Source organism: Berghia stephanieae, chromosome 2 (assembly GCF_034508935.2).
Source record: "Berghia stephanieae isolate SIO BIC M18660-M18661 chromosome 2, UCSD_Bste_1.3, whole genome shotgun sequence".
Lineage (NCBI taxonomy): Eukaryota > Metazoa > Mollusca > Gastropoda > Nudibranchia > Aeolidiidae > Berghia > Berghia stephanieae.
The window spans coordinates 11,155,349-11,172,118 of NC_088361.1; the positions used below are offsets into that span (position 1 = coordinate 11,155,349).

Genomic DNA, 16,770 nt, shown 5'->3' on the forward strand with positions numbered 1-16,770 from the left:
CTATAACAAGGGTTGCAAGTTACTAATAGAGCTATATCAATCTGTGAAAAATAGTTTTATCCTTTTTTGATTTGCCAGTAATTCTATGATCGTTGGCAAAAAATTAACAAGGGCTGTAGGGAATAACGTAACTCTCTCCTTACCGACTATTTACAGTATTTTCCCAAAATGGCAGGCTTACCTAGCCGGAAAATTGATTTTTAAAATCAAACAATCTCTCGACAAAACAACTTTTTGTTCTCATTAATTAAACAAAGATCATTGTGATTTACAAAATAAATCTGAATAAGAAAAAATGTATTTTGTGTCGTAACAAATGTGACGATTTTGATGTAGGTGGTAAGGAGAGGTTAAACCCCTAACCCTATTTTATTTTCAAGAATAGATGTATATCATCTAAATTGTATAATAATTCGTGTTCCATTCCCTCTCTTAAAAGTGTTTATGATGCAAGCATTGTAGATACATCAAAACACAAAGGCCATTGTTGTGAAATTCTTACTTCTTTAGACAGTTCTTTGGTTTCATAATAACATCGGGCCTTCTTAATTTTCCTGCCAAATTTCTTCCTCAAAACTTCAAGCTCTTGAGAACATTCATAGAACGTTTCTTGGTATTTACTTCTCGCCTCCTGTGGAACAAAAAAACAAAGAAACGTGTCATATTTTAGGAAAAGAATGCTACGTTGAAATAAAATTAATAAGGAACCAAATTGCGATGTCAAACAAAACTGATTCCAATCTCATTGGAAGTTTAACAGCACTTTTTCCAGATGGCGGGAATTACATCTTGTGTATGCTGGACGCCAATAAAGATCATTCATCCTCTCTCCTAAGAATCTGCCTATATATCCTGCTACTAAAATAGTTATGCCTCTTTTTGATTCAATGTTCATTATTTGTCATCCGAAGGACTGGTTATATATACACTTCCACGGTTTTTGGAACCGAGAAAGTACAAGGTGTGACGTCACGATTTCTCTGCCCTATTATAACAATGGTCATGTAGCAGAACAATAACTTCTGCAATGACAAAACAATTTGAGGCACATAATGAAATCTTAAATAATAAATGATAATATAATGGTGTCGATGTAATGGTATGATGATGATGATGATATGATGATGATGATGATGATGATGATGATGAGAGTGGATGATGATGATGATGGTGATGATGATGATGATGATGACGATTGGATTGATATGATGATCGATGATGATGATGATGATGATGATGATGATGATGATGATATGATGATGATGATGATGATGATGATGATGATGATGATGATGATGATGATGATGATGATGATGATGATGAGATGATGATGATGATGATGATGATGATGATGACGATGAAATGATGATGATGATGATGATGATGATGATGATGATGATGATGATGATGATGATGATGATGATGATGATAACTTCTAAAAAATATACCAACATTGATTTCTTTCTCCAATCGATTAACATCGGAAGCGGCTTGATTCAATTTTTCCAATTCAACCTGTATTAGATAAAGCAGGGGTTATATAGTTAATGTACTTAAATTTAAATACTACTTATAAATTTTATATATATATATATATATATATATATATATATATATATATATATATATATATATATAATATATATATAGATGACGCCACCTATTTAAGAGGAAGCCATCTTGCAATACAATTCGCGTTAATTTAAAGTATACTTCCGCCATCTGATGGTTCCTGTATCAAAAAGGAAGCTTATTAAAGCAACACGACTAGAAAACCATTATTTTAATCAAACGCACCTTAAAACAATGGTGTATATATAATTTTTAAAAATGTATGAAAATTATTAATATATATATATATATATATATATATATATATATATATATATATATATATATAAAGATAGTCAAAGGACATTCAAATATATACAAAGGAATATGTATGTATATATGTATATATATAATAGTATATGTGTTGTGTGTGTAGTATGTGTGTGTGTGTGTGTAATATATACACTTTCATGATATTGTTTTATACATTGAAGTATATATAATTCCTTTACTCAAATCTATTCATTTCTATTTAACAGCAATGGACATCCTCATCATCATCATAATCATCATCATCATCATCATAATCATCATCATAATCATCATCATAATCATCATCATCATCATCATCATCATTACTATCACACTATAATAATATTATTTCTCACCGTAATCAGAGGGTCAAACTCTTCATCAGATTGTCCAAAAGATTCTTTTGTGTCCATTACAGTGACCTTGAGTTTATAGCTTTATAATAGCTTTCATGCCAAATGTCTTTGAACTCGTTTTTAGCCGTATTTGTTCATTTCTAGGTTTGTTGTTCTGGAAAAAAAAAATTTTTATCATGGATATACAAATAATGGATTAATCAAAAATGGATATAACAAATGGGTAGTATAAATCAAAAGGAATTATAACAAAAGAATAAACAATAATGATGCTTAGAATGATAGAGAATAATAATAATGAGATGTATATAATAGAATAAAAGAAATAATAGATAGTATAATAGATGATATAGGCATAGTAAATTAGATGGATAAGAGAGAGATATTGAAGTATGAATGTTGTTGTTTGAAAGTTATGTTGTTTTCGGACATATGTAAGTAGTTCGCTCTTATTGGTCACCAATAGAATAGATGGCAGTGATGTTGGAAACACTTGTTTGATTCTTTATTTATGAATAACAGTGTCAAGCAATAGATGTAGTATTGATCAACGATATCGCATCTAATACAACATAGCGAACACAAATACTGCAGTTTAAGTGAGCTTTTTTTTTTCAAGGTTTTGACCGCAAGTTTGGTTTGTTGAAAAGAAGGGAAGGACACGCATTCCATGGTTGACCTATGAATACAACTCACAATGACTCTTCTGGTTTGTCAGTTTTGTTTTTGTGTGTCTACTGATTCTTTGTGGCCAAAACTTCGCCTTGAACGTCATTCAGGTTAGTTATGAATATATTGACGATCGCTTTAGAGAAAAGCCACTGAAGAGATAAAGATATGAGTAGAAGACGATAACAATATAGAATAGATCGACTGAAAAGAAGCTATAACATGCACCGAAGAATAAAAGATAAACAAAAAAATGTGAATATGAAGTAGAAAGAAGATAGATGAAGAAGAAGAAGAGACATGAATGTATGCCACGCGATTAGAATAAGTCACTAAACTGATAAACTGATAAAGAAAACGAACAGGTTAAACAAAGTTTTGCAGGTGGTCAGTATATGAGAGAGCAATGTAGTGAACTACTGAAGACAAGCGCATAAAGCAGGCGATAATACAGTTCAGGAAGTAATTACATAAAGAGATGAAAAAAGAAATAACAAAGACCAAGTAAGTATGAAATATAAGAAGTGGCGAATGGCTAAGAAGCAGCAAAACATTGCAATCCAGAGAAGTAAGAACGACAAACAGAAAAGATTGATAAACGAAAATGAAAGAATGAAGAACAGTTAGAAGAAAATATATAAAGGGATGGCAAAAGAAGAAGAAAAAGCAAAGACTCGAGTAGAGCAACCAATCTAACAAAAGATTAGCATGCCAGGAAAGAAGAATTAAAAAATGGCAAAAACTGCTCAAATATGAGTAAGTAAAAGAGAAGAAGACACGAACAAAAGTAAAGATTGAAGAACTGAAATTGTGATGAGAAGGGGAAAACCAAAACGACGTTTAATCGTTGAAGAAAATTAAAGTAGAATCAATTTACAATGATAAATATGATCAAAAATGATCGAGAAAATGACTCATGAAAAGAAGAAAGAAGAGAAAAAAAGAAGAAAAAGAGAAGAGAAAAAAAAAAAAGAGAAAAAGAAAAGAAAAAGAAGAGAAGAAAAGAAGAGAAGAAGAAAGAAAGAAAGAAGAAGAAAGAGAAAAGAAGAAGAAAAGAAAAGAAGAAAGAGAGAGAAGAAGAAGAAGAACAAAACCACTGAACCTGGATACTGGAAACATCACAACCTTCATGTCTCGTGTTCAAAATTGCTAATAATTGGATTCAGTATGTTGATTTCAGCCGCTGACAACAGATTGCATCTTGTATCTAACACATAAAACATTCTTTATTTCCATGTAGCTTAACTCTGTGATCAAGTTAAAAGTCAAACATGATCAAATTATTTTCTATATTATCTGATAGCTTTAGCTCGCCGTAAAATATATATATAGTCATGCATTGTTACGAGAGTAGGTAGAGCAGTGGTATGAAGGTTAGCAGGACGATAGGAAGAGGGAGAGAGAGAGATAGATAGATAGAAGAATAGAATAGAATAGATAGATGATAGATGGATAGATAGATGGATGGATAGAGAGGGAGTGTGTGTATGAGTGTGTATGTGTTTGTTTGTTTGTATATGTGAATGTGTGTCTGCGCTATTGTGCACACATTGTGGGAATAGATAGGCAGGGTGAGTGGGAATGTCTGTGTTTGTATTCTGATTGCATGAATAAACAGTGTCAAACAAATGTGTTAATATGTGAGTTCGAACGTAGCCATCGTTAACACACATAGCCTGACACTAGAACCTTCAGTTTGACGTCATTTTTTTTTATTTTTTTAAAGGATTTTGCACCGCCTAGTGAGTTGTCGTTAGTAGAGCTGGGGGAAACAAATGATTCCATTGGTTGACCTATTGAATACAACTCACAATTTGTTTTTTGTTTGTTTGTTTGTTTTTTTGTGGCCAAAAACTTGTCTTTTGACGTCATATTTTGGTCAGTGTCAGGCTATAGATAGTTCGAAGATGACGTCACTCATGTCTTTGTTATTGTTTTTTTGCCATCCGCGTTTATGAGTAATGTTCACTGAACTGTATTAACCTGACTATAAACGTTCATGGATACACACAGTTTTGTGTGTTGGTCCGTTATACTTCTGGATGGCTACTATCTATGAGATAACGAATCACATGGAATTAAAATATGAAGAGTCACGATAAGCTTGCTATCCAAAACTTTTTTCATCCTCAATATAGATAGTATGCGCTTGGCTAAAAATCTCATAACATTGCCATCCGGAAGTATAACGGACCAACACACAAAACTGTGTGTAACCATGAACTTTTATAGTGTGGTTGATAAAGTTTAGTGAGAATCACTCACAAACGCGGATGGCAAAATACAATAACAAAGGCTTGAGTGACGTCATCTTCGTTCTATCTATAGATAGTGTGAGTTGACGTCACTCATGTCTTTGTTATTACATTTTGTCATCCGCGTTTATGAGTAATTTTCACTAAACTGTCTTATCCAGACTATAAACGTTTAAGCTTACACATAGATGGCAATGTTATGAGCTTCTTAGCCAAGCGCATACTATCTATAGATAGTTCGAAGATGACGTCACTCAGGCCTTTGTTATTGTTTTGTTTTGTTTTTTGCCATCCGCGTTTATGAGTAATTCTCACTAAACCGTAATAGCCTGACTATAAACGTTCATCTTTACACACAGTTTTGTGTGTTGGTCCTTTACACTTCCGGATGGCAATGTTATGAGCTTCTTAGCCAAGCGCATATTATCTATATATAGATAGTATGCAGATGACGTCACTCAGGCCTTTGTTATTGTTTTTGCCATCCGCGTTTGTGAGTTATTCTCACTAAACTGTATCAACCAGACTATAAAAGTTCATGGTTACACAGAGTTTGTGTGTTGGTCCGTTATACTTCCGGATGGCAATGTTGTGAACTCCTTGGCCAAGCGCATTCTATCTATAGTGTGCGCTTGGCTAAGAAGCTCGCAACATTGCCATCCGGAAGTATAACGGACCAACACACAAAGCTATGTGTAACCTTAAAATTGTATAGATAGGTGAATACAGTTTAGTGAAAATTACTTATAATCGTGGATGGCAAAAAACAATGCAAAGACTCGAGTGACGTCAACTTCATTATATCTATATATGATTAACTAATTAACAGCCATGCCCTGGAAAGACACGTATTTAAAAATTTGGCCAGAAAACTAGTCCTTCAAATATTGAGTAATGTAAATGTTGCTGCACTACTACATTATCTCATTCGTCTGTATTGTTTCATTCATCCTGTTTTGTTGATAAATGGGAAACCCGAAACGTCCGCATAATCTGTTTTCTTATATTAAATTGAAGCTTACATTCAATTTCACATTGTTATTTATTTAAAATATTGATCGATTTAAATGACCCTCATCTTGGCAAAACCACTGACACCTGGGACACGGGAGCAAACAGCCACATACCATTCAATGTACCTCGTGGTTCAAGAATGGTAAAATATAATTGGATTCAGTAGTCTGATGTCACGCCGCCCGGCAACGGTTGCCATCTTGGTTCTAAACAAAAAAAATCATTACTTTATATTCTCCATGCTGGCTTGAACTTGTGATCAGAATGTATAAAAGTCAAAACATGATCATGAGGGTTTTTTTTTATCTGGATACGCTTTTATGCTCGCCGGAGAAATATTTCATACCGTCATCCGCCATTGTTCCGATAGTTTAGAGCCAGTGTTACTAAGTTACCATGCGTCATTAGGAAGGAAGTGACGTTACCACTGTTGAAGAGTATTATCGTCTACCGACATTATGAAAGGTGTATGCAATTAATATTTAATTAATGGTATGCATGTAACGGAACCTGAATTCAATCCACAGTTCAAAAGTGTGTATGCAATGGCTTATACGACATGTTATATAGCACATACATACGGCTATGTGGTCTAGTGGTATGACACCTGCTTTCGGATCGGAAGATCCTGGGTTCGGGCCTCGCTCGGCGCATAGTTGAATCCTTGGAAAAGGCTCTTTACTCACATTCTCTCACCGTACTCAGGTGTAAAATGATTACCTGGCCGTTAACTGCGCTGTCTGTCTCTGTCCGAACAAAATTGTAATATCGCCTGACAGGTGTCGTGTCACGTTCTAAATTAAATGTTAAATGTTGCTGCTGGCCATGGACCCCTTGTAAAGCGCTTTGAGCACATTCAGTGGACATTGCTCTATATAAAATCACAATCATATTTTTTTTTTATACATACACCATGTTGGCAAATTCATGTCTACTTCTATTTACCACATAGCGTATAGGCTGGCAGTACCTGGACCTATAACCTATGCTGACACACGAGAAAGCGAACATAATTAATTAGTTAACCCTTTCGTTGTGACAAGGGGATACTATCTCAATGTTGGATCACAAGACTACTTTTGGACCGACCCCAAGATGGTATTTGCTATTCATGGCCATGCTTTCCCTTATTATGTACACAGACGTGTCGCCTCATACGATACGTCAAAACATGACATTGTTTTATGCGACCAATAAATTTATTCTATTCTACACCGTGAAGTGATATTATAACTACCAGCATCATCATATCATCTCCACTACCATAATCATCACCACCATAACATAGTATTCGAGGTTGGTTGTCACCAACAATTACTTGCGCGAACCAGGATGCGTTACTGAGGCCCTGAAACTGTTGCGGTGGAAAACACTGGAAAGTAGGCGGAAAGAAAAAAACGCCTCCAACTTCTACACATAACAGTACATTCCAACAAAACAACGATAACTCTATCCCAGTATTTCACAAAACAACACTGTACACCCACAAGAAATTATCGTAGCAGTAAGTTCACAACCCCAACACACAGAACCAACAAATATAAATACAGTTTCTTCCCAAGAACCATCAAAGAATGGAACACTCTCCCACCAGAAATCCTAGATATATTACCAACAACAACAAATTTGGTCAACTATTAAACATTTATCTTTCAACTTTCTTTTTTTTTTTTGTTTACGATAACTACTATGTTACTAGTGTGCATCTTGTGTGAGTGTGTCTATGTCAATATTGTATTGTTATAAATGTGTAACCAAACGACAAATTGCCACTTTTTGGGGACAATAAAGATATATTATTATTATTATTATTATTATTATTATTATTATTATTATTATTAACTCAATAACACAATAATGGAGAAAATCACCACATAATTGTACAACATCTGCAATGATGGGCAATCCTCCTATTGCAGATAAAGACGTTGAACTTGAAATTGTACTATTCTATACCTTGATTGACATTATCACAACCATCAACATCATCACATCATCTCCACTACCATTACCATCACCACCATAACATAATCTATTCTATACCTTGATTGACATTATCACCATCATCATCATCATCACATCATCTCCACTACCATTACCATCACCACCATAATATAGTCTATTCCATACCTTGATTGACATTATCACCACCATCAACATCATCACATCATCTCCACTACCATTACCATCACCACCATAACATAGTCTATTCTATACCTTGATTGACATTATCACCACCATCAACATCATCACATCATCTCCACTACCATTACCATCACCACCATAATATAGTCTATTATATACCTTGAATTGACATTATCACCATCATCATCATCATCACATCATCTCCACTACCATTACCATCACCACCATAACATAGTCTATTCTATACCTTGATTGACATTATCACCACCATCAACATCATCACATCATCTCCACTACCATTACCATCACCACCATAACATAGTCTATTCTATACCTTGATTGACATTATCACCACCATCAACATCATCACATCATCTCCACTACCATTACCATCACCACCATAATATAGTCTATTATATACCTTGAATTGACATTATCACCATCATCATCATCATCACATCATCTCCACTACCATTACCATCACCACCATAATATAGTCTATTCCATACCTTGAATTGACATTATCACCACCATCAACATCATCACATCATCTCCACTACCATAACCATCACCACCATAATATAGTCTATTCTATACCTTGAATTGACATTATCACCACCATCAACATCATCACATCATCTCCACTACCATTACCATCACCACCATAATATAGTCTATTCTATACCTTGAATTGACATTATCCCCACCATCAACATCATCACATCATCTCCACTAACATTACCATCACCACCATAATATAGTCTATTATATACCTTGAATTGACATTATCACCGCCATCAACATCATCACATCATCTCCACTACCATTACCATCACCACCATAATATAGTCTATTAGAAAACGGTAAGGGCTGCCTGAAGCCGGTGATCGTAAAATACTAACGAAAGAGTGAAAATGGAATGGCTTCGTATGGGAACAAAACAGACAATGGACGTTTCGGGTACAAACCCTTCGTCAGCACGTGCTGACGAAGGGTTTGTACCCGAAACGTCCATTGTCTGTTTTGTTCCCATACGAAGCCTTTCCATTTTCACTCTTTCGTTAATATAGTCTATTATATACCTTGAATTGACATTATCACCACCATCAACATCATCACATCATCTCCACTACCATTACCATCACCACCATAATATAGTCTATTATATACCTTGAATTGACATTATCACCACCATCAACATCATCACATCATCTCCACTACCATTACCATCACCACCATAATATAGTCTATTATATACCTTGAATTGACATTATCACCACCATCAACATCATCACATCATCTCCACTACCATTACCATCACCACCATAACATAGTCTATTCTATACCTTGAATTGACATTATCACCACCATCAACATCATCACATCATCTCCACTACCATTACCATCACCACCATAACATAGTCTATTCTATACCTTGATTGACATTATCACCACCATCAACATCATCACATCATCTCCACTACCATTACATCACCACCATTACATAATATTAATCACCATTATTTCTAATCAATAGCACAATACACGGTGCCCATTCCAACCCAGTGGTCAGTAATAATAAGATAGACGTCTAACCTCATATAGTACTCGATATCAAATAACACTTTAACAACGACAATTGGATTCAATAGTCTGATGTTACGCACGCCCAGCAACGAGCGGCTTGGTTCTTAACAAAGAAAATCGGTACTTTTTATTCTTCATGCTGGCTAGAACTTTTTCACATGTCATATGATCAGAATGTATTGAAGTCAAAACATGATCAGATTTATAATGTTTTTCTCCTCTGGATACACTTTTATGCTCGTCGAAGACTATTTCATAAGGGCGTCCGGCATTGTTTCGATAGTTAAGAACCAGTTACTAAGTTACCAAGCGTCATTACGACGGAAGTGATTTCACGACTGTTGACGCCTATTGTATTATATCATATCATATCATGTCATATCGACGTATACTTATTTGCAGGTCTAATAACTCAAATTGTTATGGTCTAATTGTTGTACGGGAATTACTCTCAAACAAAAAACATTCGCAAAACATTCTCTATTACAAAAGTGTAAAACGAACCCTTAATTGCGTTCGGTTATCAGACCTGAAAATGTGCACACGTCGTGTTTTATCATATCCAATAACACCATATCATATCATTATGCAGAGTTAATAAGCCATGGACATTTAAATGATCACTAAGACAATTTTGATCTTATCATGATTGTATTTTAGAATACAAAAGAATTTATAAGAAAACCTATGACCAAAGCTTTTTCTTACAACATAGATCTACCATGGCTAAACTGCCGTACTCTGCCAAAACACATTTTATTTAAAAATTTGGCCATAAAACTCGTACTTCAAATATCGATCGATTTAAATGACAGCACACCCGGGACTTTTGCGAAGTCCCGGGTTTGAGAGTTTCTGCCAAGAGAAGTCCCGGGTTTGAGAGTTTTTGCCAAGATGATGGTCATTTAAATCGATCGATATTTGAAGGACGAGTTTTATGGCCAAATTTTAAAATAATATGTGTTTTTGCAGAGTACGGCAATATACTCTTACTAATTATCTGCCGAGTAAGGAAAAACACGCGTACATGTTTTACATATTATTTAGATATTGTATATTGATAAGTAGACCCTATGTTACACAGTATGATAGTCCATCATTATTGTAAGGGACGCTCAAAATTAACTAGTTAACCGCCGTAATCTAGAAAAACACGTATTTAAAAATTTGGCCAGAAAACTCGTCCTTCAAATATCGATGGATTTAAATGACCCTCATCATGGCAAAAACAAATGTCAAACCTTGGTCTTGATTGCAGACTTCGCGGAGTCCCAGAATTGAGAATTTTAGCCAAGATGAGGGTCATTTAAATCGATCGATATTTAATTTGAAGGACGAGTTTTCTGGCCAAATTTTTAAATACGTGTCTTTCCAGGGTACGGCAGTTAACTTTGTTAATTTAATATGATGTAAATGTTGCTGCTCGAAGCTCGAAGAAAATAATAACAATTTTAAATTGAATGTGAGCTTCAATTTAATATTCGAAAACAGATTTTTTAAATGTAAATGTTTTTGTTTATTCATGTTAACAACACAACTATCACATTATCTTATTCGTCTGTAGTGTTTCATTCATCCTGTTTTGTCGATAACGGGGAAACCCGAAACGTCCATTTTATATGTTTTTTGTATATTAAATTGAAGATTAAATTCAATTTCACATTGTTATTTAATTTAATATGATGGTATTGTTAATGATAATGACGGCCGGTGCTTATCAGACCCTTTTAATTGTTAGGATAAGATAGCTGCATGGCTACATGATATTACGAGAATGTATGAGAGAGGATCACAGAGCTTCCCTGATTGATTGGGTAGTAGGCGGAATTAGGCTAAAACCGTGCAAATTCGGATTGAAAGCATGAGAATTTGCATACAGTTTACCAAGACCCATTAAAAACCCATCTGCTATAGAACCATTCTGGCAATCAATCATAACGATTCGGTTTAGGCCTTACATTTTCCCTATTACAGCTATATTAAACAAGGGGCTAAAATCGTATTTGCGACATTAAATTTGTCAGTATCACCCACTAATATGTCATGTACTAGTGCGTTTTTTAAATAGGGAAATTGTGCACAATTGTTCCTTTCTTAAATTCTATTCTACGATTTACACTAGCGATTTCTCGTATAATATTGATTACATAATACTTTATATAATATTCATCTGAGGCTTTTAGCCTTCCAATAAAGAGTAACTGATTTTGAGTCATTTATTGGTTTGTTTGTTTGTTGGCGTCTTGTTCTATATATCACGTGTTGCTATTGGTCAGGGACCCCTTGTAAAGCGCTTTGGATATTGCGCTATATAAAAGCTCAAGTTGTTTTGTTTTTTTTGTTTTTGTTTGTTTTTTTTTTTTGGGGGGGGGGGGGGTTGGGCTATTTAAGAATTAGTACCTCTTTACATAGCATGCAAGCTATGCCATAGAACGAAATGTGCTAGTAAATCTTTTGAAATCGTACTTACAGCTGTTAGAGAAACGAACATATGTCGCTTTCACCTCCAACTCGTTCATTCTATCGAATACTCGGAAAAAGAATTATTAAATTATTCAATGTAGAACAGTGCTCACGCCATAGCCATGCTTAATAGGCTTTACAGTGCTTCATTTATTCCTCAAACAGGCTACATAGTACAAAAACTTTATTTATTTCATTAATAACAAATTACTTGGTGGCATTGTGAATCCGACAATGCTTATGGCCAGGTACTTATTCACACCTGAGTCGAGTAGGGAAATGTGTGTCAAGTGCCTAACCCAAGGAGAAAACACCGGGGCTGTTTAATATATTGCTGGGTTTTAGGGGGATATTTTGCTTTGTATTTGCATTTGTTTTTGTTTTGTGTTTGTTGTCTTTGTGGGATTTTTTTGTTTTGTTTTTGTTCGTTTTTGTTTTTGTTTTGCTGGATTTTTTTTTTTTTTTTTTTGTTGTTGTTGTTGTTTTCCTGGTTGTCTTTTTTTGTTTGTTTGTCTTTTCTTTTGTTATTGTTTTTTTTTTGGTTTGTTGTTTTATTTGGGATCCTATCTAAAGCGCTTTAAGTACATGTGAGCTTTGCCCCAAATATAAAAAAAAAGTTGTTTATCAGTCTATGCAGATGGGTACGTACGTCATTAATGACCTCGTTCGGTATCATCTCAGAAATTAGTAGGGCAGACACACACACACACACACACACACACACACACACACACACACACAAAAGGCCCTTTATCATTATAAGTAATTAATTTTACGCCATATTATATAGCCTGACAATCGTGTATAATTGATTGTGGATAATGAAGTCAATGGGCATTATCTAGATATATACAAGACAGATAATTGGATTTCAGTAGATAGGCATGTCAGACAAGATACCATTGCCAAAGTAAGGAGACACGATCAGTTTGATGGAATGCATTTACTACAAAGTCCAGTTGCTCCAATAGTGAACACATGATAATTACTTGGTAAATTATTGAAGGCTATGTGGTCTTTTGGTATGACACTCGCCTTCTGATTGGAAGGTCCTGAGTTCGAGTCTCGTTCTGAGGGACGCATAGTTAAGTCTTTGAAAAGGGTTCTTAATTCACATTAATTATAAAATATATAAATAAAATTTCCTTTATTCATCCCATAGAAGAAATTTGTCTCTAGGGTCTATTCCAAGGGATGACTGGAATAACCCAGGCGTCAGCCGCAATGCAGCGCAGCAAATTGAGCTAGGGCGAGGTGACTTGCACAAGGCCACACAGGGCAGCGTGGGGGTGATCGAACTCGGTACCTTTCGGGTACGAAGCAAAGACCGAACTCATATGTAAAATGAGTACCTGGCCGTTAACAGCGATGTTTATGTCCAAGAAAAAATAAACATTGCAATATCAAACGATTCCCTCAATAAATATAACATATCCATAACCAATTACACGAATCTGAAGCTATACCAAGAGGTTTTAGTAGCATTCGACACGAAAAGACATCGATATTTACTACATGGAAAAACTGAGTCGGATTTTTATCGGTTTCTCCTGGGATTAATAATGGAAAATGATCCACAAACTCACGCTCTAAACTAACGCTAACAGAATAGCGGAAATCGCATCTCAAAATGCCTACAAAAAGTGGACAAAGTGGATACTTTGCCCATGGTCGGGAAGATACATTCCCAGGCCTGCCTAGTACTACGAAAATATCGTAGAAATACGAATTTTTGGTTCCAGCTAAACAGCAGCATTCGCCTCTCATTAAATCTTGTTGAAAAGGAAAGTTTAGTTCCTCAAAAACTATATCCTGGACTTTTGAGCATTTATTTGGATCATGCTGAGGTCAAATTATTTATTTCTAAAGCTATATAAAGTAAATGTTTCATTTTTTTTCCCCTTGGAAACTGCGAATTTTTTTAATTTCAACTAGGCAGCTCTGCATTCCCCTCTTAGCTTACGACCGTGAGTCCAAACGATATAAAAATTTGACCAGAGAAACCGTTACATTACCACTTTCCTATCTTCCTTGGAAGTGTGTATGTAACCACTCATAATTTATGGAGGTACTAATAATGTATAGGTTACATCTTGAATCATAAGGTGGCATAACTATTTAAGTATCGGGGTGTATAGGCAGATTCTTATGATTACGGGAAGTAAAAGAGCGAGGATAGACGATCTTCATTGATGAGCAGCATTTATTTACGCTAGAAAACAAGATACAATCACTCTGAAACCAGAAGATCGATTGCAAAAAAGAGTATGTATCCAGTTCTCCGATGGACTGGTTTCACACTTCCAATGAGATTGGAACCAGTAATGGGACGTCACACTATCAATTTAGAATTATTACCGCTATACTTTCGGATTTTTGTAAAAATTTTTGTTATTGAGCAAAAGAAACTTTGTTTGTTTGGGGGAGAGGAGGGAGAGAGAGAGGAGAGCAAGAGAGAGAATAGAGAGAAGTAGAGAGAGAGAAGGTGAGAAGAATTCCCTCTCACCTTTTTTTCAAAAAAAATTAATAGTGATGTATTTCGTGTCGAAGGTTAGCAAAATGTGCCTATCGTCTCTAAACGGTATATATGTCGGATATACAGATGAAATTTGTGAGATGATGATGATGATGCGCGGGACGATGATGATGATGATGATGATGATGATGATGATGATGATGATGATATACCGATGTGATGGTGATATGATATTAAGAACTTGAAATAGAAAGGGAGATAAGATACATGATGAAGAGAAGGAAGAGGAAGAGAAGGAGAGGGAGGAAGATGAGAAAAAGAATACGAGTAAGAGGAGGAGAATGAAAAAGAGGAGGAGGGGGGGGGGATCTGAAGTAGGGGCATAGATTCCTTCCTCAACAAAGAATACAAATAAGGAGGGTGAATGAACTAGACATAATACCAGTTAAGATGAGACCAGTTACTTTAAAGTAACTAAGACTGCAACAGCTGATTGACAACAAAGGGGAACATAGGCCAAGGGGAGGAGGGGACTGTAGGAAATCAATTAATGTAACCTTTGAAGCGATAAGGGGGGCGGTTCATTACATATTATAACATGACAACTACACACTGAGTCAGTTACAGTAGTGGTCTAAACTGTATATATATATATATATATATATATATATATATATATATATATATATATATATATATATATATATATATATTATAACGTCTATGAATGTGTGTTTGGGGGGGGGGGGGGGGGGGTAAGGTAGGTCAACGCATTGCATTCTTCTCTCAAGTTTGATGAACAGTGTCAATGACATCGGTGTAGAGTAAATATACCTATTAAACCACTTAACTGTCGTGCTTAAGAAAGGCGTATGTTTAAAAATTTGGCCAGAAAACTCGTCTTTCATATAAAATTGACGCGTATTTAAAATTTGGCCAGAAAACTCGTCTTTCATATAATATTGACGCGTATTTAAAATTTGGCTAAACGCTTCTATAAACGACGCTTAACATTGCCAGAAAACGCTACCATATCGATCGATCAAAATGACTCTCATCTTGTATAAATCTCTCAAACCTGGGACTTCCCTTAAAATATCAATGGATTAAAATAACCCTTGAATTCATAGATATGAGATTTTTTTACAAGATAAGGATCATTTTAATCGATCGATATTTGAAGGACGAGTTTTCTGGCTAAAACTTTTTAAATCTGTTGTATTATTTTTTATTTACAAGGAATACAATATAATATATTATATCACAGAGTTTTCTGTATAACTTTAAACTAACACGCTCAATAGCCTCAGGTCGGTCACTTCCTTAGTCTCAGCGGTCTCCGCATATTTTGATAGCTATTTCAGTTATGCATTTATTTTGAAATCAAAACACTAAACACATTGTTATTATTATTATTATATTATTATTATTATTATTATATTATTATTATTATTATTATTATTATTATTATTATTATTATTATTGTTATTGTTGTTTGTTATATCATCATCATAATCATCATCATCATCATCATCATCATCATCATCATTATTTATCATTATTATTATTATTATTATTATTATTATTATATTATTATTATTATTATTATTATTATATTATATTATTATTATTATTATCATTGTTGTTGTTGTTATAATTATTATTTTTATCATCATGATCATTCTTTTCACTGTTAATATCAAAATCATTGACAGGACACAGGATGTAAGATATGTCAGATATTATATTAGACAAAAGCAGTTTCCAGATATTATGAGGTCAAGAGTAAATGAAAAAAAAAACAACAAAAAACGAAAGAAATGAAATGAAGTCAAGTGTTGCGTTAAATTCCTGTCGTCTCCTTTTCTTCATTTTATAATATCTTAAGCGGCACAATATGAACTCCTATATTTCGTATTCAGATTAGTACTTGGTTATTAGG

The 16,770-nt window shown here is 34.5% G+C and overlaps 1 protein-coding gene across 1 annotated transcript in view; it reads right to left on the minus strand.

Annotated features, from left to right (window-relative positions):
• The window catches only part of LOC144964302 (SH3 domain-binding protein 5-like), a 31,663-nt gene that overhangs the window by 10,147 nt on the left and 4,746 nt on the right, over positions 1-16,770 (minus strand). Inside the window, exons 2-4 of the mRNA XM_078898398.1 lie at positions 2,220-2,373; positions 1,453-1,515; positions 503-631 (exon numbers count right to left, since the gene is read on the minus strand). Coding sequence (XP_078754524.1) covers positions 503-631; positions 1,453-1,515; positions 2,220-2,276 — 249 coding nt within the window. The 5' untranslated portion in view covers positions 2,277-2,373. The remainder of the gene's footprint in view (positions 1-502; positions 632-1,452; positions 1,516-2,219; positions 2,374-16,770) is intronic.